The following is a 21,764-nucleotide window of genomic DNA, read 5'->3' as shown; positions in this document are numbered from 1 at the left end:
CACAAACAGCCAAGCAGACTTTCATCTACAGCTAATCAATCACTTACTTGCTTTTCTCTGTAAAAGCCTCTCCCCAGCTCCTGTTGGTAGAATGCTCCTAATCACTTCCTTTTGGGTGCTGCTTGATTAGAATATGTTTTGCTAAAAAAACAAACATACAAACAAACAAAAAAACCTTAAAATTTTTAATAAGCCTCAGTTTAACATTGGATATGCAGAGAGGGAAGCAAAGAAATCCTGTCTGAGTCATGTGACGAGCAACCCCTCAAAGGGCAAGGAGCGAGAAACAGGGAAATCACCCTTTGGACCCGGCGAGGAGGCGGGGCCGGAATCCGCCCAATGCGCAGAATCCAGGACAGGGCCCCGCGCAGGCGCAGGAGGGACGCCCAATGCGCAGAATCCAGGACAGGGCCCCGCGCAGGCGCAGGAGGGAGGGGCCGCTAGGCGGTCCAGCCTCCCTGGCGGCCTGGCGGCCTGCGCTATATCTAGGCTGGGACAGTTCTTCACTTGGAGACCCGGGAGCCATGGCGCTGCAGGGTATCTCGGTGCTAGAGCTGGCCGGCCTGGCCCCGGGCCCGTACTGCGGTATGGTCCTGGCGGACTTCGGGGCGCGGGTGGTGCGTGTGGACCGACTGGGCTCCCGCGGAGATGTGAGCTTCTTGGCCCGGGGCAAGCGCTCGCTGGCGGTGGACCTGAAGCGGCCGCAGGGGGCGGCTGTGCTGCGTCGCCTGTGCGCCCGGACGGATGTGGTGCTGGAGCCCTTCCGCCACGGTGAGCCCCCCGGCGCCTCCTCAGCGCCGCTGGGGGGCGGGACGCAGGAAACGGGACGTTTGACAGGCAGCGCCCGCTACACCCGTGCCCTGCTGCCGCTCAAACCCTTTCCTGTCACTGCCTTTCTAGATTGTTCTGTCGCGTTTGCTGTTGACCGTTCGCCCCTTGAGATGATCTTCCGTACTTGGAATCCTAGATACTGCTGTTGCCCTTGTTCTCCTTACCCATTGCCGGCTCCTTCCCAAATTGCTCGTTTTTATAATCGCCTCTTCGCATTTGCCTTTCTTTATTATTGGAGGGTCACGAATCCTATGAGAATCTAACGAAAGCCATAGATCCCCCTCCCTGGAAAACTGCATATAGGTACATAGTCGAAGTTTTTCTACAGTTTGGGGGGTTGGTGTACCCTCCAAAAGCTATCCTCTGACCCAGGCTAACACTCTGTCTTAAATCCTTGTGTTCCCAAGTTCCAGCTTCAGATCAATTTAGTTTACACTCTGCGTCCTGGAGCCACCGTATCTATTCCGAATGTTTTCACCTTTTATAGACAGATGATGACCAAATCTATAACTGTACCCCCCTCTTTTAGAGCCACAGACCGCTGGAATACACAAGCCCTGCACATCTCTTAACTAGCTGTCTCCCAGGCATGGCAACTTCCACAAATCCCAAAACAAGTCCATTATGTTACCTCCTAAAATAGCATCTCCTCCTTCTATATTATTTATCTCAGTAAATGGAACCAATACCCACCCAGTTGCCTGAATCAGAAGCCAGCACCCCGTCCATGACTCCAAATATTCTTCACTTCATTTGCTTACAGTTATCGGGAATCCAGACATTCTTCCTCCTTTCTCTCACTCGGGCTTTCCATACTTGCTGTAGCTTCCTTCACACTGTTGGAACAGCCTTTTTAAAGCTGACGTTTGGGTCTAGCACCACTTGGATCCATTCTCAGACAGCTGCCAGGTAATCTCGCTCAAGCACTAAACCAAAGCTTTGCCTGGTATATAGCAGGAAGTCAGTAAATGTTTGGTGAATGGATTGAGTGTCTGTGGGGCACCAGACATATTAAACATGTTAATTCATTTATCCTCACAGCAGACTGGAGGATTATAATAATTTAATAATTAGGATTATATCATAATTTAATAATGCCCCATTTAAAGATGGAGGCTCAACATGGTTGATTCCAAGGTCTTGCAATTAGGAGGAAAATAGAGCCCTGAATACAGGCATAGCTACTGGGTGAGAGGATTGTGGCTGGTGTTTGTTTAAGCAGAGGACTAGAATTCTTTTTTTTTGTAATTTATGTAGATTTAGGAGAAAAAAGACCATAAAATTATTATATAATCTTTATTATTTTTAGTCCCAGGACATTTAAAGTACCAGTTATCTGAATTTTGTGCAATGAATATGGTACTTGCTGATAAAGAGCTCTTGGATCCTATTTTAGCAAATCTTTCCACAGATATTTGCTGAGCCTTTTGTGAAGGTACCCATGCTAGGCACTTTAGAGGCCCGAGGAAACAGATCAGATGTGAATCCTACCAGAGGATTCTAAGCTGATAGGGAAGGTGATGGAATATCTACACATAGAAGCGCAGCATGAGGTAGAAGGTGGTGGGCAGTGATGCAGGCACAGAAAAAGAAAAGATCCTAAAAGGAATAGCCGTTTTCAGAAGTGTATTTTTGACCAAATAAAGCCCCAGCGTAACTGCTCCAAGAGAACAAACCATTTCTAATAAATGACTAAGGAGAGGATTTGGGGAACCATAAAGGTACTGACTCAAGGAATGAAAGGCACACTATGGGGACTGAAGGAGCTTGGATATGCCTGAAAGGAAATAAGGAAGGGCTGGAAGGAAATGGTGTTCTGGGGCAGAAGTCACACATTGCAGAAGTGGTGGCCTCACTCATTGTGTCCATGTCCTTAAAACATGCCAAAACCCACCACAAACGTTATTAGTATGACTTGCAAGAGTGCCATTTTCTGTTTGCCACAGAGACAGGATTATACCCATCCTCAGTTCATCCCTCTTTAAAAAAAATCACTGTTACTTTTCTCTTAAGGTGTCATGGAAAAACTCCAGCTAGGCCCAGAGATTCTGCAGAAGGAGAATCCAAAGCTTATCTATGCCAGGTTGAGTGGATTTGGCCAGTCAGGAAGATTCTCTAGAGTAGCCGGCCATGACATCAACTATTTGGCTTTGTCAGGTACGTCGACAAAATAATTTCTCTGTACTGTTTATTTTGTTCCCAGTCGAGATGGACAGTTACACTAATTATAAAGAATTTTTAAAGGTGCAGATTTAAATATTTACCAGAATCAATAAGGGGACAATGGTCGTTCAAAAAGGGCGGGTTTGTCTGGCGCCTGCCTGGCTCAGTCAGTGGAGCGTGGGACTCTTGATGCCAGGGTTGTGAGTTCAAGCCCCACTTTGCACATGGAACCTAGTTAAAATTAAAAAGGGGGGGTTGGTTTGTCTTGGAACAGTTATTCTCAACCCTTTTCCCCTTGTCTTCACACATTTGAGGGATAATACACTCTCACTAGTAACATTTACTTACTACATTTGTATAATCAATTCTCAGGCAAGCCCCTGCCAGGAAGTAAGAGATCTGATTGTCCTGTAGTTTGAAAATGCTAGTATCATTTGATCCCGCCTCCCCTCTCCTTCTACCTTCATTGAGAATCATTGCCTGAGTCACCATTTTAGACTTCTCTAAATACCTGTAGTTTTAGGTCATATTATCACTTTATTAGAATTTTTGCCTATGAGAACATGTCTTAGAATGACCCAGTCCTAGGATCCTAAGAAAGTATGTGTTTTTGAGTAAAGAAAGTCTCAAATTTCCTGTGAGTACAAATTTAAAAGGTTGAAGAAAACAGTGAGGATGGAATCGGTTTTTCCAGCTATTTTACAACGTAGTCACTTTTATTTTTCTTGTGTTCATTTTCTTGCATCTCTTTCTAATAAGAATGGCAGTGGATTATACTGTTGTTAAGCCAGAAACTAAATTGATAACAATAATTTTTTCCCTGAAACTCAGCAAGTAAAAACTTAGCAATAAAATTCTGAAAGCATGAGTTGGAATCAAGTTTTAGAGAAGAAAAACAAAAAACAAAACAAGGAGCCTTGTTGTGGGAAAAGCCTGTTTATAAATATGCTGAATAGGTTTAGATTTGGAAAAGCATTATGTACTAGTATTCACTATGTTAGCAACTAGAGAGACTGGTTATTCCTCTTCAGGTGTTCATGTATTTATTTAAAAGAGACATTAAATTTACAAGTACTGTTCCCTGATGTTTTTTAATGATGTAGGTGTTCTATCAAAAATTGGCAGAAGTGGTGAGAATCCATATCCCCCACTGAATCTCCTGGCTGACTTCGGTGGTGGTGGCCTCATGTGCACACTGGGCATCTTGATGGCTCTGTTTGAACGCACACGTTCTGGCAAAGGTCAGGTCATTGATGCAAGCATGGTAAGTGTGAATTAGGGGAAGTGATAAGCCTCCCCGTTGTTCCTAAGTATGATAGGCAGCTGCCTCAGATTCTTTTCTGAACAAGACAGGAGATGAATGAGATTTGAAGTTAGAACCCAAATTAACTTCTCTTTAAAATAGCTTCATATCCTTTACATGTGTTAGAATGTCATCATTGATTATCTGTTTGTGGAATCAATTTTCTAAACTTTCCGTGGCTCATCTGATTCCTGTGTTGGTTTCAGCAATTTTCCCCATACTATTTCTTGTGCTTCAAATACGTTTTTCAAGCAATCTTCATTTAAAACTGGGCTCAGGAAGTCTCCCTTAGCAGATAGATAGAGAAGATTCTTTTTTTTTTTTAAAGATTTTTATTTATTTATTTGACACAGAGAGACACAGCGAGAGAGGGAACACAAGCAGGGGGAGTGGGAGAGGGAGAAGCAGGCTTCCCGTGGAGCAGGGAGCCCGATGCGGGGCTTGATCCCAGGACCCTGGGATCATGACCTGAGCCGAAGGCAGACGCTTAATGACTGAGCCACCCAGGCGCCTCTAGATAGAGAAGATTCTTAAGGGTGCTAAAGTAAAATGGGCCAGTCTAGACCTTGCTTCTATGTTTTTCGGGGAGACTCCAACATTGTGAGGCTTCGTTTTTTTTCACTGCCATGCCTTGAGTATGGGCCTCATGTTATGCTAGGTACTTTCCCTGTGCAGTTTCTCCTAATCCTCAAAACAGCAGTTTCACTTGGAGTATGTTATTTTAAAGAGGAGGAAGCCCAAGTTCTCACAGCCCCTTGGAAGGAACCCCGTCCAGCACCACTACAAGTTTGCATTTGGGCAGCTCTTTGGAGGGAGAATGGAGATGGATGTGAGGAAGACAAGACTGGAGGCAGAGAGACAGTTACTGGGTTGTTGCTGAGAGAGAAGCGTGAGCACTAAAGTCATTGGTGATAGAATGGGTCTGGGTTTAAGGGAAATTTATCTTTGAGAATGTAAAATTGCCAGGATTTGGTGATGCATTGGCAGTGAGGGGAAAAGGAAGAGTCAAGGCTGACTCCCCTGTTTCTTTCTTTTCTTTTTTTTTTTTTGAGATTTATTTAGAGGGAGAGACAGAGAGTGTGTGCATTTGAGTGAGGGGAGGGGCAGAGGGAGAGGGAGAGAGGGAATCTTCAAGCAGACTCCCCACTGAGAGAGAAGCCCAATGCAGGGCTCGATCCCAGGACCCTGAGATCACGAATGGAGCTGAAATCAAGAGTGGGCCCCTTACCCAACTGAGCCCCCTAGGCGCCCTGACTCCCCTGTTTCTGGTGTGGGTGACCCAGTGGATGGCAGCACTGGCACCATGGGGGAGGACTGCCGATGGAAGAGGCAGTGTGAGTTAGTGGGTACGAGCACAGACTCCGGCAGCCCCCTTTCCTCCACCACAGCTCTGCCACCGACTAGCTCTGTGATCTCGGGTAAGGTACTTACCTCCCTGCGCTTCAGCTGCTTCTTTGTAAAATGGAGATAACAATGGTACCTACCTCAGAGCATCGTTAGAGAACTGAATGAATTTATCCGTTGTTCAGGGTTTAAACAGTGTCTGGCATAGAGGTGGTGCTCTGCAAGGATTTGCTATTATTATGATTATTATAAAAGGAATTCAGTTTGGGTCATTTCAAGTTTGAAGTCTCTCAGATGTCCAGATGGAGTGAATACTCGAAGTTAGAGACTAGAAGCAGTTGTAGAGTCATTTGGGAGCCACCTGAGACTGTGTGGTCCTCTAGGGAAGCAGACAGAACACTAGGTTTGAAGAGTGGGCAGAAGAGGAGAAACCGGGCTAAGGAGAGCAAAGTGGAGAATGTAGAGTGTTTCCATGGAAACGAAGGAAAAAGAAAGTGCTAAAAAAAAAAAAAAAAAAGAAGGAATGGTCAGAGGGCCAGATGTTGGTGGAGACCTCAAGAGTTTAGATCTGAACAGTGTAAATTGGATTTGCCATTGGTGACCTTTTGCAAAAGCCATTTCCAGGGCCCCTCATCTTGGGGCCTTGGCTTGCACTACCTTCTCACAGGCTAACCCCTGTGACATTCACATAGTCCTCTGTGTCCCTGTCTGAAGTGACTTCGGTAGGAGTGGTGTGTGATTGGGCTTTCTATCTCGAGCTCCTGGCCCAGTCCCTGCACACCTGGGAGCAGCAGCGGTAGCCACTGTGCCTTACTGTAGGCCGAGCACGGGCGAGGGCCTTTCCCTGCGTCTTCCCTCTGATCCACATAGCTCCGTCGAGGAGGTGTGCTCACTCTCTTGGCATTTGAAGACTTCCAGCTTGGAGACAGGGAACTGCCTTCCAAAGCAGGTGGCTGGAGAGGGTCAGACGCAGGCAGTTTGACATCTTCATGGGCATGAAAACTCATGCTTTCCGTCACTGCCCTCCATGGACATGGTCCCTGGGGTCCAAGAGGAATGAGCTAAGAACAAACATGAGACCTTGGGAGTTTTAAGGAGAATATAAGGTTAAATACTTATTTAATAATAATTTGAATAATTTACTAATTATGTGTAATTGCTTATTTATAGTCAAATATCAATAAAAGATAATTGCTGCTTTCATCAGACTGTGTCTAATCAGAATTACATGATGATTAGGAAGATAGTCGGTTGTTAGTATATGTGGAAATGCAAACTTGATTCGGGGTTCATGTTCGCATTAGGGTCAAGTGAGTGTTGGCTAATAACTCAAGGCCTTATGGGTCAGTAAAACATGGTATTCATTACTTTCCCATCTCTGGGAACCCTTGTGATACAAATAGTTATAGAAGCTGATGAGTAAGCGCAGATACCTTATTCTTAAGGCCATAGTTTTCAAGTGTTTTTAGCGGCAGAATCCTTGACTCAGGCTTGCCTGTGATGTCCGGGGGTCGTCTCCTTGGAAACTGCCAAGTGAAGAAAACTGTGGAACATGATGTCTGTTTTCCCGTGTTTACCCCTGATCTGGGGAAGTGCGCTGGACCTGGGGCGAGGTGGCTGGGCGCTAGCACATAGGCTGTGGTCCCACATGATGAGAACAGTGTAAAAGGTTGGGAAATTGAGGCTGCAGTTCCCTTGTGTCAAAGGGCTCTTGTCTGTGTCACCTACTCAACATGTGCATGAAGGGTAAGAGAAGACGTACATCTGGGTAGCGTGTGGAGGTGAGGATTGTAACTGCTGTTGCTGCCCTATATTCTCCTATGCAAATAAAGTTAGGATTAAATCAGAGCCTCTTTGTGTTCTGGATGGGCCAAACTGGACCCGTAACTCTATTAGTGCATGTTTTTTCAAGATACTCACCAGTATATCTAGTATATAAAGGAGATTTTATGTATGTATGTATATACATTTATGTATGTGTATGTATCGTTATATGTGGTGTATCATTCTACGTGTGTGTATGTATATATATGTGTGTATGTGTATGTATAGATATGGGGACTTTCTAAGATCTATGTAACCCAGTTTCAAAAGAAGCCACTTATACAAAATATACATACTATTTGGTATGTCAGATCTCAAAGCCATAAATTTAGGTGTGCATGAGATTTCAAGTTAAAAGGGAAAATCGGGATGTATCCAAAGATATATTTCGCATTTGTTTCGTAGCCAGTAACTGTGAGAAATTCCGTAGGCCCACCAAGGGTGCTTTGATGGCGTTCTCCCTGGGGGCCTAGATCATTAGGATCATAAAGCCAATAGGAGAGGGAAGTAGTCTTCTTTGGATAGCCCAGTACATCCAGCCTGTAACAATTATACCTGAGGATATGAATCCATTACTATTACTTCAGGACTCAGTGGGAAGTTGGCATTCCCAAACTAGTTTGTCTGGACTCAGAAAACCCATGTATCTGCCACTCATATTGTCATGTTTATTTTGTTACTTTCTAGTGATTGTTAAAATTAAAATGTATTAAATACTCAAATATAGTTTTCTTGGGCTTGGAGTCAAACTAAAATAAGCTCAATTTAACTGTAATATGATTTACCTTTATAATGTGATATGCTTCATATATCTATGTGTATGTGTTTATAGGTATTGAGATCAGAAGATAGATTTTCAAAAACCTCTTTGCTTTATTTTTAACTTTTTATCCTGATAGTTTTAAACATATATAATTATAGAGAGAATATATAATGAACTTCCATGTGCCCTCACTTGGCTTCAAAAATTATCAACATTTGGCAGTTTTATTTGAAAGGGAGAACAAAAATAGTTCCTTCTAAGTCTTTTCTGAAAAGTATCTTCTGACCTGAATAGTGGAGAAACCCTCTACCATAAACCTGTTCTAACACACTTTCTTGAAATATCAAAGAAGTTGTGTAATTAGATACAATCTTCCTATACTCTAAGAAACATTTGTATACCAATGTTAAAAAAAATCTAAGTGGAAATTAATCATGCCTTTATAGTTTAAATATCTGGATTCATATTGTATCCTGTTTCTTCTTCAAAGGTGGAAGGAACAGCATACCTGAGTTCTTTTCTGTGGGAATCTCAACAACTAGGAATGTGGGAACAGCCTCGAGGACAGAACTTACTAGATGGTGGAGCACCTTTCTACACAACTTACAAAACGGCAGATGGGGGGTTCATGGCTGTTGGAGCATTAGAGCCCCAGTTCTACAAGCTGCTAATCAAAGGTAAGTAACTTTCATGTGCCTTCCCCATCTCCCCTTTTCTTGTGGATGTTGTAACCTCTATTTTGGAGCCTTTTGAAATGCATTGTGTCTTTTGTTATGTATCTACCTCTAATTAACCTAATTATAGCCATCATTATATTGTGGGGCATTTCCCTTATGTTTTAAATTGACAGGTAATTTGACAAGTCTATAAAATAGCTCAGACTTTAAAAAAATAATCCATTTTGTGGAAGTTCCGTTTTTTATCACATTTCATACTCAGATATTTATATTGCCCTTGTGTGCCCACATCTTATTCTTCCTTAGGAATGACCTGCTGGTTCTACCAGTTCTTTTTTTTTTTTTTTTTTTTTAAAGATTTTATTTATTTATTTGATAGAGAGAGACACAATGAGAGAGGGAACACAGGCAGGGGGAGTGGGAGAGGGAGAAGCAGGCTTCCCGCTGAGCAGGGAGCCCGATGTGGGGCTTGATCCTAAGACTCTGGGATCATGACCTGAGCCGACGGCAGGCACTTAACAACTGAGCCACCCAGGCGCCCCTCTACCTGTTCTTATACCTTGATAGATGTCACCTATAGTCCTCCCCAGTGTCAGGGGTCACTAGAATACAGAGCGACTTTGGTGAATAAGATTTTGTTGGAATATATTATTATCACTTGATGCTTCTACAGTTTACCTTTCTTGTAGATTCTTGTCTTATTTGCACGTGGCCACAAGTTAGCAGGAATATTTGGGATCTCTTCTTCCCTAATTAAATAATTGGACTAATGTTATTTTGTTCCTGTAAAATGTTTGAATTTAAAGTTTACTTTACAGATACCTGAGTAAGAAGTTGTAGAATATATAATGTGGTGTGACAAGCTGGTCATGGTGCATCTGTCTTTTCAACTTTAAGTGTGGAGTTTTGTTGTTATGTTTGGTAGCTTTTCAGATGCAATATACTACCTACAGTTATTGGCATATAACTGAAATTGTCTTTTACAAGCATCAGAAAGCATTTTATGATCAACAATATTAACTTCACTAACTTAAATGTAGTTGGAGAAACGTAGAACAGAATGGTCTCTCTAGATAATAAAGGCCTTTCTGTTCAGAAATGAAAACTAAGAATGGAAGGTCTTAATTCAAAATCAAGGACAGAACAATGCTATGTGAGGGGCTGAATGGTGGGAGCGACACTCCTTCCTCAGTGTTGCAGGGCCTTGGAAGGCAGCAGGATAGAGCACAGTGGAGTCCATACCTGACGTAAACCTTGTATATTTATGCATTGTCTATAGAGAATTTAAATACAATAATAAAAATGACTAAACTTCAGTCAGCTTTTTTATCATCATCATTCACAGGCAATTCTAAATGACAATGGTAAAATATACTCATTGAAAAAAATGTTGTTTGAGTTCTGAACAATTGCTTCAGCTACTATTGAGTTCTAATAACATGTAAGCTGATTAGCACATTTTTATTACTTATCCTTTAATAAATATTGCATAGAAGTTATCCAGAGAACGCCCAGTTTTATAGTCTCACTCCAGTGTTTTCTTTTAAAATTTTTCTAGTTTCAGCACTCACATTTAGGTCTCTGTTAAATTATGAGTTAATTTTTGTATATGGGGTGAGCTAAGGGTCCAACTTCATTGTTTTGCATATGGCTATCCAGGTTTCCCAGCACTGTTTGTCAAAAGGACTATTCTTTCTCCATTGAATGGTGTTGGCATCCTTGTTGAAAATCAGTTGACCATAAGTGTAAGGGTTTATTTTTGGACTCTCAATTCTGTTCCGTTGATGTACATGTCTCTCCTTATGTTAGCACCGCACTGTGTTGATCACTGTAGCTTTGTAGTAAGTTTGAAAGTAGAAAGTGTGAGCCTTCCAATTTTATTCTTTTTCAAGATTGTTTTGGCTGTCCAGGGTCCCAATATACAGAGAAAGAAGAAAAAAAAGCTGGAATTCTATGCACTACCACACAAGGGCACCCTCCAGCTTTCAGCAGAGCTAAGGGAGCAGGTTTTTATTTTTTCCCACAGAGCACAGTGGTGTTGATTCCATCAAGTTTTTGTTGAGACAGGAAGGGATAAAAATAAATTTGGAACAGAGAGGGGTGGACATTCTTTTCCCAAAGTATTTTGTTCAAGGTATTTCCCCCCAAAATAAGTTGAGAACCTTTAGTATAAAGGGAAAGAAAAGAGACTTCAAAAAACAGGGCAAATGAGCACAAGAGCAGGGAGGAAAAAAAAAAAAAGACTGCAACTTGCTCCCAGGGACTGGAGAGAATTAAAAAAGGAAGGTTAGAATCTGTCAGTGTTCCATTAGTCATCTTCTGCTTCATCCTCCTCTCCTTCCTCCCCCTCATCATCACCTTCATCTTCTTCACCTTCATCTTCTTAATCAGTATCTTCCATACCTTCTTCATTGTCATCGTCATCTTCTCCTTCCCTTTCTTCCTCATCTGTATTAGGAACCAAGTAATACTGTAATGAATTTGGCCAAATATCATCTTTGATGACCTCTCCTAACTCATCTGCACCTGCATCAGAATGGTCAGTAAACCAGGTGAAGAAGCTCTTTGGTTCCCCATGCTGTCTCTTCCTGCTGGCTTTATTCTGTGTTTGACTTGAACGTTTCATCAAATCCTTTCCAGATTTCCATTTGATTTCAGTGGACTTTGAAGGTGGATCACTACTCTCATTCAGATGAAATTCTTGGAAGAGAACTTTATTTTCAAAGTAAGGATTTTCATCAAAATAATATCCTGTTCTGTAACCCGATTTAATATCTTCAAATTCTGCCACTTCAACTCTTGTCAAATAATGTAACACCTCTTCATCCTCCTCCCCAAGCAGTGCAGACACTTGTGGATGGTTGACAAATGTTCTTACCCCCCAATTTGGGGTTTGGGCAGTCAATTCTGCCCTCTCCTGAAGAAATGGTTGGCAGAGTTTGTTATGTTCCTGTTCCTGTTCTACTTTCAAAATCTCCCTGGCATGTCTGTTAAGTCTATTTCACCTTGTATTTCGTCAACATCTTTGATTGCATGCGGTTGTTTTTCTCCCTTCAGCAAGGGCTGAGATGTCTCCCTCTCCCTCTGGCTTGGGGGCAGGTGGCAGTCTCGGTTTCTTCGTTTGAGGCAGGAGTGAAGACTGGCATTTGGGGGCCAGGCTGTGAGGAAAGTCCAGGAAACAAGGGCAGAGGCATGTGTGGAAGAAGCTCCAGTTACTCCATATGTTGCTGTTCTTGCTGGTGTCCTACAGGTCTCTGAGGTTCTGTTCATTTTTCTTTTCCCTTTTCTTTCTGTTGCTCAGACTGGATAAGCAGTTTACTTTTCTTTGAATTCCCTGATTCTTTCTCCTGCTAGTTCATGTCTGTTGTTGTGTCCCTTTAATGAAGTTTTCAATTCCAGAATTTCTTTTTTTTTTTTTTAAGATTTTATTTATTTGTCAGAGAGAGAGAGAGAGAGAGATCACAAGCAGCGGGGATGGGTAGAGGGAGAAGCAGACCCCCCCCCAGCAGGGAGCCCGATGTGGGACTTGATCCCTTGACCCTGGGATCATGACCTGAGTTGAAGGCAGATGCTTAACCAACTGAGCCACCCAGGCGTCCCTAATTCCAGAATTTCTATTTGGTTCCTTTTTCAATAATATCTGTCTCTTTATTGATATTCTCTTTGATTAGACATCATTCTCAAACCTTCTTTTAATTTTTCAGACATGGTTTCCTTCAGTGCTTTGAACATATTTTAAGTAGCTAGCTGATTTAAAGTCTTTTCCAGTAAGTCCGATATTTGGCTTTTTCAGGGATAGTTTCTGTTCATCGCTTTTTGTCTTACGTGTGAGTCATATCTTCCTTCTTCTTTGCATGCCTCACAAATTTAGTTGAAACTTGATATTTTAAATCCTGTAATGTGGCAACTCTGGAGATCAGGTCTCACCTTCCTTTCCCCTCTCCTCAGTCCTGGGTTTGTCGTTTCTGCTATTTGTTTATTTAATGACTTTCCTGGACTAAATCCGTATTCTTTGGTATGTTCAGCCACTGAAGTCTGTTCCATTAGCTTGGTGATCAGGTCGTGATTGGATAGAGATGTCCTTAAATGCTTTGAACCAATTAATTTCCCATCTTTTTCTGAGGTGCTCTGTGCCTTCACTTCTTGCTTGTGTGGAGGGAGACTCGGGGTCAGCCAGAGGTGAAAGATTAGGACCTTTTCAGATCTTTCTTGGGCATACTCACAGCCCTACATATGTGCCTTCTAAATTCTCAGGAAAATTTTGGAGCATTTCAAAGCCCCCCATGAAAATCCTATTCCCCACTTTTCTTTAAGTTTACTTGTCAGCTTCCTTTTAGTCCCAACAGGGAATGCCACCTGAGATAGCTATGATAGTAAACAATTGCCACTGATTTTTTTGACATATGTCAAAAATGTTCCAGGAATAGGGCATTGTGAGCTCTAAGTCAGATCAAATGAAGACAAGCCCTGAGAATGGAGCCTTTCAGGGAGCTGCTAGACAAATGGCAGTTCTCTGGGAATGGGATTTTGGGGAAGCTCTCAACTCATTTGCTTCCTACAATGGCAGTTATCCTGTTAGTTATTACAGCACTGTGGTTGCTGTGGTTGGGAGCCCGTTGGTTTTGACGGCTACAACAGAGCTGGGAAGAGAGGGATGAAATTAGTGCAAGTTATAACACCACAAGTCTCATCGATCTTATTGGGATGTAGTTGTTTTTCCTGAATAAATGCTTTTTGGATTATTGTAAACTTTTGGTTAATTTCCAGAGTTATGAAAAGGTTCATTCTGACCATTTGTGCCAGGGTTCTTGTTGCTTTTATGCAAGAGCGGGCTTTTGAAGGTTCTGGCTCTGCCATTCCAGAAGTTAACTTCCCTCCTTGGTGTATCTTGTTGTTATCTTAAAACATATGTGTTTGGCATGATAATTTCTAACATCCACACTCCACCACAATGAATGAGTTTTTCTGGAAACACTGAAAATGAAATGTGATATTTTTCCAGCAGGCTAATTGTTCCAGCCCTTCAACTTCTGACCACCTTCTAGATTTTCTCTTTCTAAGTCTAAACTCTGTAACCACCCTGATTTTTTTTATAGCCTCCTCTCTTTGCATCCACAGCCTTTTATGGTATCCTTAACCTCCTCTCTCCCTTCAAAGTTCACTAGGGATCCTTAGCTGATAGGTGGTTTGTGGTTCAGGCTGACTTAGCATGTTCAATCAGCTTTGGCTAATCTACACAGTCCATGCCAAAATGCCTCAGCATTTTCTTTCTTTTACAGTATTTATTTACAAAAATAGTACTTCTACTAATCACATGTACATTACTTCTCTCTCAGGTCCCAACTGGACCAACGGCCATATCCATAATGATTTTTTTAGGTAGTGTTAATTATGTACCTCATTTATTTTACCTTGTATTTGAGATCTTGAGACCATACTTCATTGAACTCTTCAGTGTCTGAACATAAATACACAAGGTTCTTGCAAGGTACAGATTCTCCTGTAGTAGGACCCTGCTGCTTTCTGGGGCAAAGAAATCTGAAAACACAGAATTTCATGACATTTTGGGATAACAAGACTCTTGTAGTATAATCAGTAAGCACTAGAGAATTTTTTAAAAGTAGTTTTAAAACTTCAAAATATTACTAAAAGGAAAGCAGACAACAAGAAGTGTTGCCAGGGTTGTGGGAGAAACTGCAGGCCTGTGCGTTACTGGTGGGAATGTAAAATTATTTAGCCGCTGTAGAAAGCTGTGTGGCAGTCACTCAGAAACTTAAAACAGAATTACTATAAATGTTATGCTATGACAATTTTTAAAAAATGAAAAATAATTCAAAATAATGTGTGTTTTAGAAAAAAGTATAATACAGAATTTGTAAAGTAAGAAGTAAAAATTCTCTCTGTCCTTCCACTCTGGGAAAGTTTGGGATGTGGCTTTCATGAACTTTTTCTGTGTACATATCAACACAATTGTTTTATTTATTTATAAATTATATTTATATACAATTATAATCATGTAAATTTGTAGTTAATAGCTATTTTTTTTATTCAACAGTATACTAAAGATGTCCTTTCTTGTCAATCCAAAAAATCTGCCTCATGATATATATAGCAGCCATATGATATTGTATGGTGTCCCTGTACTAAAACATTATTTATTAATAAACGTTAATCTTTGTACATAGAACATTGCATGCTTACAACATGAATTTTTGACTGCTTCATATTTGCCAGATATTGTGTCACAGAGCAGTAAAGTTTATGACACATACTTAAAATAATAAGTGTTTTGTATAATCACCTGTGTGTATGTATATGTGTACCCGTATATATAAGGTAGCTTTTTGGAAATTAAAACATACTTTCCCAAGTTTTAAATAGTGTCTGAGTCTACAGACCAGTCCTTGAAATGTTTGACTTAAAATACCAGAAATTTAATATTGGTTATGCTATAAAAACTAGCTACCATCTACAGTTGTATTTATGTGGGGGAGTGGTTTTAGAGTTCCATACAGGAATGTCAAGAGCACAGGAAACAGCCTATCCTAAACCTTTGGTGGCTAATCCTGTGGCCTTGATCAGGGTCCTGGGCAGGATGGGAAACTGTGGGCTGAGAAAGGATGAGAAGACAGTTGAAGAGCTGGGGTGTCAGAATTAGGGGTAGGAGCTGGGGTCCTTTGATTTCTAGTATTTTTCCAGTATACAAACTATAACTTGTGAGACCATTGATCTTAAATATAATGTCTGTTACAGAGAGAACATATTGGATCCAGTTTTATTTAGTGTTAGGATTCTGATCACATTCTGAATAAAAAAGCACGCAGGGGCACCTGGGTGGCTCAGTTGGTTAAGCGTCTGCCTTCCGCTCAGGTCATGATCTCAGGGTCCTATGATTGAGCCCCGAGTTGGGCTCCCTGCTCAAGGGGGTGCCTGCTTCTCTCTCCCTCTGCCCTTCCCCCTGCTCGTGTTCGCTCTCTCTCATGCTCTCTGTCTTTCTCTCTCAAATAAATAAATGAAAAATAAAAAAAAAATAAAGCATGCAAATGTTTCTAGTAGTAGCTATGATCTATATCACTATTTTTGGCTAACTGGTCATTTTATTTGTTTTTTAATCACAGAGTTTGGGGCAATCAGGAAAAAGAAAGCTAAGTAAAAGACATCCTTAGAAACATTTTTTTGGGTAGATTATAGTGATAAACCTGAAGTTATGGCTCCATGTTTTTCCTGGTATTTGAATGGGACAAGTGGCTACAGAGAAAAATTTATTTGTGTATCCCACAGTTGTCTTTTCACAACTGTCCAGAACTATATGAGTTCTCCTTATTTCCTTATATACCTCAGAACCCTAAGAATGGCTTTCGGTATTCATGTCTTCTTACCTCTTGAGGGATTTTCCTCTTCAGAGCAGTTTACAATTAGTCATTGTTCTTCTACATGATAGGGAAGGAAAGGATGATAAAAGTGATAATTATTAGATTAACTTGACTAAACTTATGCAAAATAACATGCATAAGCAGAAGGACCTTTCATTATTATTCCACTCTCACCATCTACACTGAAAAACCCTCTTCCGTGAGGGAGTAAAAATGACATTTACACCAAACCCTAGTAAAGTGGCCTTTTGGGTATAATTCAGTCCGCACTGGAGTTCAGGTGCATCTGCAGGGGTGCAGATGCTTTATAGCTTTAGTCTATAAAGGAGGCATAGATCAGGTCACGGGCCCAAGAAGCCATCCTTTCTGTTAAATCCGCAGCTGGATGCTTTCATCTTTTCTGCACCGTGTGTTGATGGGCCCTTCACGGTCTCCTTCATGCTTGACACAAAAGTCTGTGTGCCTCACTCATGATTTGGCTGGGTGATCACTTTCTGTCATGTTTGCTGTAGGAATAATTTGTTGCGTGTGTCTTTGGTTATCTTACAAAGCGTTTGTTTCTAGTTCACAGCAGTGTTCTAAGAGGGTAATGAGTCACACATCCGTCCTACTAGAGCTTTTTTATTTGACCAAAATAAAGAGCGGTGAATATTATATATAAAATTGCAATTTTGAATTTAATCATTTACCTTCAGTTTTCTTAAAAAATGGGATAATTGTGTGTCAAGTTGTTTAAATTTTATTTTTTGTAGGGTTTGGGTACACTATATAAAATGTGGGGTTGTTTGAATTCAGTATGACAGATAATAGCATCATGAGGAAATTTATTTTTGAAAACTTACTCTGGGAAAAAATCAATTTCTGGAAACTAGACCTTTACAAATAGACTACTTTTGATGAAATATAAATAATAAAATCTTGCCAGTGGGAAGTCTGTTTGGAGTCCTGCTACCCGCTTACCTCTAGCCATTGGCTCCAACTTCAAGTTGAGTTTGAATTTCCTCTCTTGACCCAGTTGAGAAATCTTACAGAACATCCTGTTTGGGACGGTATGGTGAGGTCAAAATGCATTTTCCTTGATTATAATCACTCCACCCAAAGCTTAAAATTTTAAGAAATTGTGTTTTTATCTCAGGACTTGGACTAAAGTCTGATGAGCTTCCTCATCAGATGAGCATGAGTGATTGGCCAGAAATGAAGAAGAGATTTGCAGATGTATTTGCAAAGAAGACAAAGGCAGAGTGGTGTCAGATCTTCGATGGCACAGATGCATGCGTGACTCCAGTTCTGACATTTGAAGAGGCTGCCCACCATGATCATAACAAAGAACGGGGCTCGTTTATCACTGAAGAGGAGCATGGGGTGAGTCCCCGCCCTGCACCTCTGCTGTCAGAGACCCCAGCTACCCCTTCTTCCAAAAGGGATCCTTTTGTAGGAGAACATACTGAAGAGATACTTAGAGAATTTGGGTTTAGCCAGGTAGAGATCAATCAGCTTACCTCAGATAAAATTATTGAAAGTAATAAGCCAAGAGCTAATCTCTAAGTCCCAGGCCTCCTAGCTCAAATGAATTTGAATATTGCATGTTCAGTACAGAAGAATACATAAAATTCTAAGTATGGAAACATGAAGGAACAGTATCACAGTGGACTAGCTATTCCAATCAAGAAACAAGACTGATTACACAGTAATGATAGAATTCTGAAAATGGTTAACATCATGGCTTTTGATTTAGGAATGTTTTTAGTTTACCAATATCAAATTGTGACAATTTTTCTGCCTTTCGATTTATTTGATAGATTATATTTTTAATATTAAAATGTCAATAGGGCGCCTGGGTGGCTTAGTCAGTTAAGCATTTGCCTTTGGTTCAGGTCATGATCTCAGGGTCCTGGGATCAGGCCCTGCACCCGGCTCCCTGCTCAGCAGGGAGTCTGCTTCTCCCTCTGTGTGCACATGTGCGTGCACGCTCTGTCTCCCTCATTATCTCTTGCTCTCTCTCAAATAAATAAATAAAATCTTTAAAAAAAAATTAAAATGTTAATGGTATACCTTAAATGAATAAATATAATGCTTTTGATTAAATAAAGCCTTCCCGTCCCTAAAGGTTGCTTATGCTTTTAAGTTTGTGGAAAGCTTTCAAGAAAGCCCTTTAAATAGCACTTAAAAAGCATTTTGTGGCTCATTGCAATAACTTTGGCTCTACTGTTTACCAAAATGAAGTCCTTAGAAAAGTTTGATCCGGGGCGCCTGGGTGGCTCAGTCGTTAAGCATCTGCCTTCGGCTCAGGTCATGATCCCAGGGTGCTGGGATCGAGCCCCACATCAGGCTCCCTGCTCAGTGGGAAGCCTGCTTCTCCCTCTCCCACTCCCCCTGTTTGTGTTCCCTCTCTTGCTGTCTCTCTCAGTCAAATAAATAAATAAAATCTTTAAAAAAAAAAAAAGTCTGATCCTTTTTATGTGATAAAATCATTCAGCCAGTATCTGAATTGGAATTTTAGAAAATGTTCTTGATATTTTCTTCAAATAATCCCCAGTCTCCATCCAGACCACCATACTGAGAGCCCCGCTTCTCTGTGTGGCTGCCTCTTAGCATCACCCACCCACATCTCTTTCTCAGTAAATTGCCATCTTTTTGGAAGTCCTTCTAGACTCTTCCTCCACTTACCAGTCTCCAGCCTCCATTCCCATCATGTCCGCCTCTGCCCCCAGTAGATCCATGGCTTATCCCTCACTTCATTCAGGCCACTGCCCAAATGTCACCTTATGGAGCACCCTTTCTTGACCCCTCCCTAGAATGGCAGCCACTTCATCACTCACTCTCCCCTCACCCGTTTTGTTTTCCTTCACGTCATGTATCATTACTGACATTCTACTGAATAGCCCCAGCCCTCTTAACCAAGGCACATTAGAATGAAAGCTTTATGAAGGACTTTGTGGGTTTTATTCACTGCTAAATCCCCAGTTCCAAGAACAGCACCTGGCCCATAGTGGAAACTTTGTAAATATTTATTAAAGAAGTGAATCTCAATAGTGAAGTGCTGTCAGTTCCATCTTCCTAGCTCCCTACCAGTCCCCTCTGCCCAACACCCTTTGTGCCTTCATTCAGGCCCCTATTATCTCTGCTGCGGCCTACTGCTCAGCTTGCCTACCTGACTTTTGACCTCCAGTATTATTGCCTTCATTTTTTTTGTATCATGTTACTCTACTGGTAATCTTTATCACACCAAACTGGTCTTTCAGTCCTGTAAAATTCCTCAATGGTCCTCTCTTTTTTCTATATAACAAAATATAAATCCATTTATATGGCATATCAACCCTTTATTTATAACAAGACTTCTCCCTGGCTGTCTAGTCCCATCCGCACTCGCTGTTCCCCAGCACTTTACATTGGACTGCCTTAAGTTCCTAATTATGTGATGGTCTCTCTTGCTTCCATTCCTTTCCATATTCTGTAACATTTAGCAGGACTAACAATACTCCTAGTCCCTTTTGCTCCAGGTTGTTGATTTAGCAAATTGAGAGTTGGCTCAAACACAACCTTCTTTGCAAAACTTTCAGCCCTAGGGCAGTTTTATACAGTGATTGTGAAATTTGGAGTCAGAAAGGTCTTGCGTTCAAATACCACTCAATCACTGTGGTGTCTAAGACAAGGCCTATCATATGCCTGGAACATCCTAAGTGCTCAGTAAGTTTTAGTTCTAAGGGGCCCTTCCTATGTTTCCATTGTACTTCGTACATATCTCCAAGGATAGTCATTGCTTTTAATGTAGTTTACAGAACTCTTCACTAGGTCATAAGCTCCTAGAGTAGTTGCTCTAGCACACAGAAGAATCATCTGGAGATACTGTTAAAATACAGATTCCTAGGCCCACCCCTAGAGATTCTCATGCAGTATGTCTAGGGCCAGACCCATGAATTTGCATTTTTGCCAAGCTTCCAGGTGATTATCATGCTGCTGGTTCAAAGCCCACATTTTGAGTAGCACTGTCCTAATGGATATGAACCAAGTCTTTTTCCCTTTGTTACTGTCACAGTAGGTACTCAAAAAATAACTGTTGAAGGGTTGATGAGGGAAAGGATAAGAGCCAGTTGGCAAAAATCTGCAAATAAACAGATGGGCTAGCTCAAAATATTGATTTCTGTGATTAATTTACTTCATATCAAATGTTGAATGAAAAATTGGTTTTTGTAGGGTATAAACTTTTTAAGGAATACAGGTATGTAAATAAGGTTAATAATAGCTTTTGTTAGTGACCCATACTTTTCTTCTGAAGAGTCTAAGACCTTGTCCAGAAAATGCTACACTTCCTCTTTTGTTATCTTTTGACAAACTGTAGACTTAGGAATAGGCAAGGGGGCAGGTGAAAAGAACATAGGAGGCTATAAGGAGGATGTAGGAGAAGCAGGAAATTGAAAATGGCAAATTCTAATGAAAGACAAATTATATTCTTGAGTAAATAGGAATTTTATTCTTGAATGTATAGTTGAATATACACTGATTTGCACTTTCTCTTTATCCTACAATGTAGGAAGTGATGAGATGCTACCAACTGTATGGTGATAAATAAATCACATGGAACAAGATGACCGGCTGCGTCCAGGCCTCTTTGTATTCACATCACTCCTCCAAGCACATTCTTGGCTTCAGTCACAATTACATTGTACCTTATAATTTGCAAAATACTTTTACCTATGTCACATCAGGATGCCTTCAACTGGCAGTAACAGTATGCAAAATATGAAATGTTTTGACTCACATACCTCGAATCCAGAAGGATTTTAGGGTTGCCTGAATCCAGTCACCCAGACCCTATTTCCCAGCATTCTTGTGGCTTGTCAAGTTGCCATCCTCCATATGTTCACTTTATCCTCAGCCTGGTAACAAGTTCTAGATCTCATATCCACACACAGGGACATCCAGAAGAAGAGATGGTCTCGGGAACCATCAGCAAATCTTGTCTTGTGTCTCTTTTGATGGAGTTAAGGCATAGGCCAGTCCTACGCCAGTCTTTATCAGAGAAGGTAGGGTTGTCCTTAGATAAAACCAGCCTGCTCCTGGAGCGCCCCTGGACTCAGCTAGCTGGAAGCACATGGGTGTGTGAGGAAGGGGTGGATTCTGGAATCTAATCCAGGTACTATCAGGATGGAAAGAGTGGAGAATGGATGTTGGGTAGGCAGCAAAAAACATCCATTACATACAGTATCCCAGTCTCTCTTCAACAACCACAGGGATAGGTGGGGCAAGTTTCTTCATTGTACAGATGAGAATGCAAGGCTCAGATGGTTTTAAACCTTCGTTCACATCTCCCTTTGTGTCTGAATAATTTTTCATGGTTCCCCTAGGCCAAAAGAAGTATCTAGCTATTCCATTTATAAATAATTAGGTCCCAACAACTTAAGTATTTATGCCCCAACAGCTAATTCACTGTTTGAAAAAATATAATACACATAAATTGAGAGAAAGCATTTTTATTTTTATTTCAT

At 41.2% G+C, this 21,764-nt stretch overlaps 1 protein-coding gene and 1 pseudogene across 4 annotated transcripts; one reads left to right on the top strand and one right to left on the bottom strand.

The window, feature by feature from the left end:
• Positions 1-409: 409 nt before the first annotated feature.
• On the top strand, positions 410-20,867 carry AMACR (alpha-methylacyl-CoA racemase). 4 transcript variants are annotated; one of them, XR_013445516.1, is made up of 6 exons: positions 410-771; positions 2,845-2,988; positions 4,098-4,258; positions 8,719-8,905; positions 17,414-18,146; positions 18,180-20,867. XR_013445516.1 is itself a non-coding variant. In XM_036107444.2 (6 exons), exons 1-6 carry the CDS (start codon positions 525-527, stop codon positions 20,846-20,848), a joined length of 1,005 nt encoding a protein of 334 aa, XP_035963337.1. In that variant the 5' UTR covers positions 410-524; the 3' UTR covers positions 20,849-20,867. The 4 variants fall into 4 exon arrangements, 3 of the variants coding, with proteins under 3 accessions (XP_035963337.1, XP_035963336.1, XP_035963339.2); XM_036107444.2 differs by having other exon boundaries at positions 17,414-17,640; positions 20,810-20,867; XM_036107443.2 differs by having other exon boundaries at positions 17,414-20,867.
• On the bottom strand, positions 11,214-17,314 carry LOC118545303 (protein SET-like; annotated as a pseudogene).
• Positions 20,868-21,764: the final 897 nt, after the last annotated feature.

This window comes from Halichoerus grypus, chromosome 2 (genome assembly GCF_964656455.1).
Source record: "Halichoerus grypus chromosome 2, mHalGry1.hap1.1, whole genome shotgun sequence".
Lineage (NCBI taxonomy): Eukaryota > Metazoa > Chordata > Mammalia > Carnivora > Phocidae > Halichoerus > Halichoerus grypus.
The sequence above is the reverse complement of the archived record's forward strand: the minus strand, read 5'-3'. Positions and strand labels throughout refer to the sequence as shown.

What these genes read in the sequence shown, in the direction of transcription:
- AMACR (XM_036107443.2), top strand. Translation starts at nt 525, where the DNA reads ATGGCGCTGCAGGGTATCTCGGTGCTAGAGCTGGCCGGCCTGGCCCCG. An exon ending in GCTGGAGCCCTTCCGCCACG is followed by an intron (nt 772 to 2,844) that starts GTGAGCCCCCCG and finishes TTTTCTCTTAAG; the next exon opens with GTGTCATGGAAAAACTCCAG. An exon ending in AGGTCATTGATGCAAGCATG is followed by an intron (nt 4,259 to 8,718) that starts GTAAGTGTGAAT and finishes TCTTCTTCAAAG; the next exon opens with GTGGAAGGAACAGCATACCT.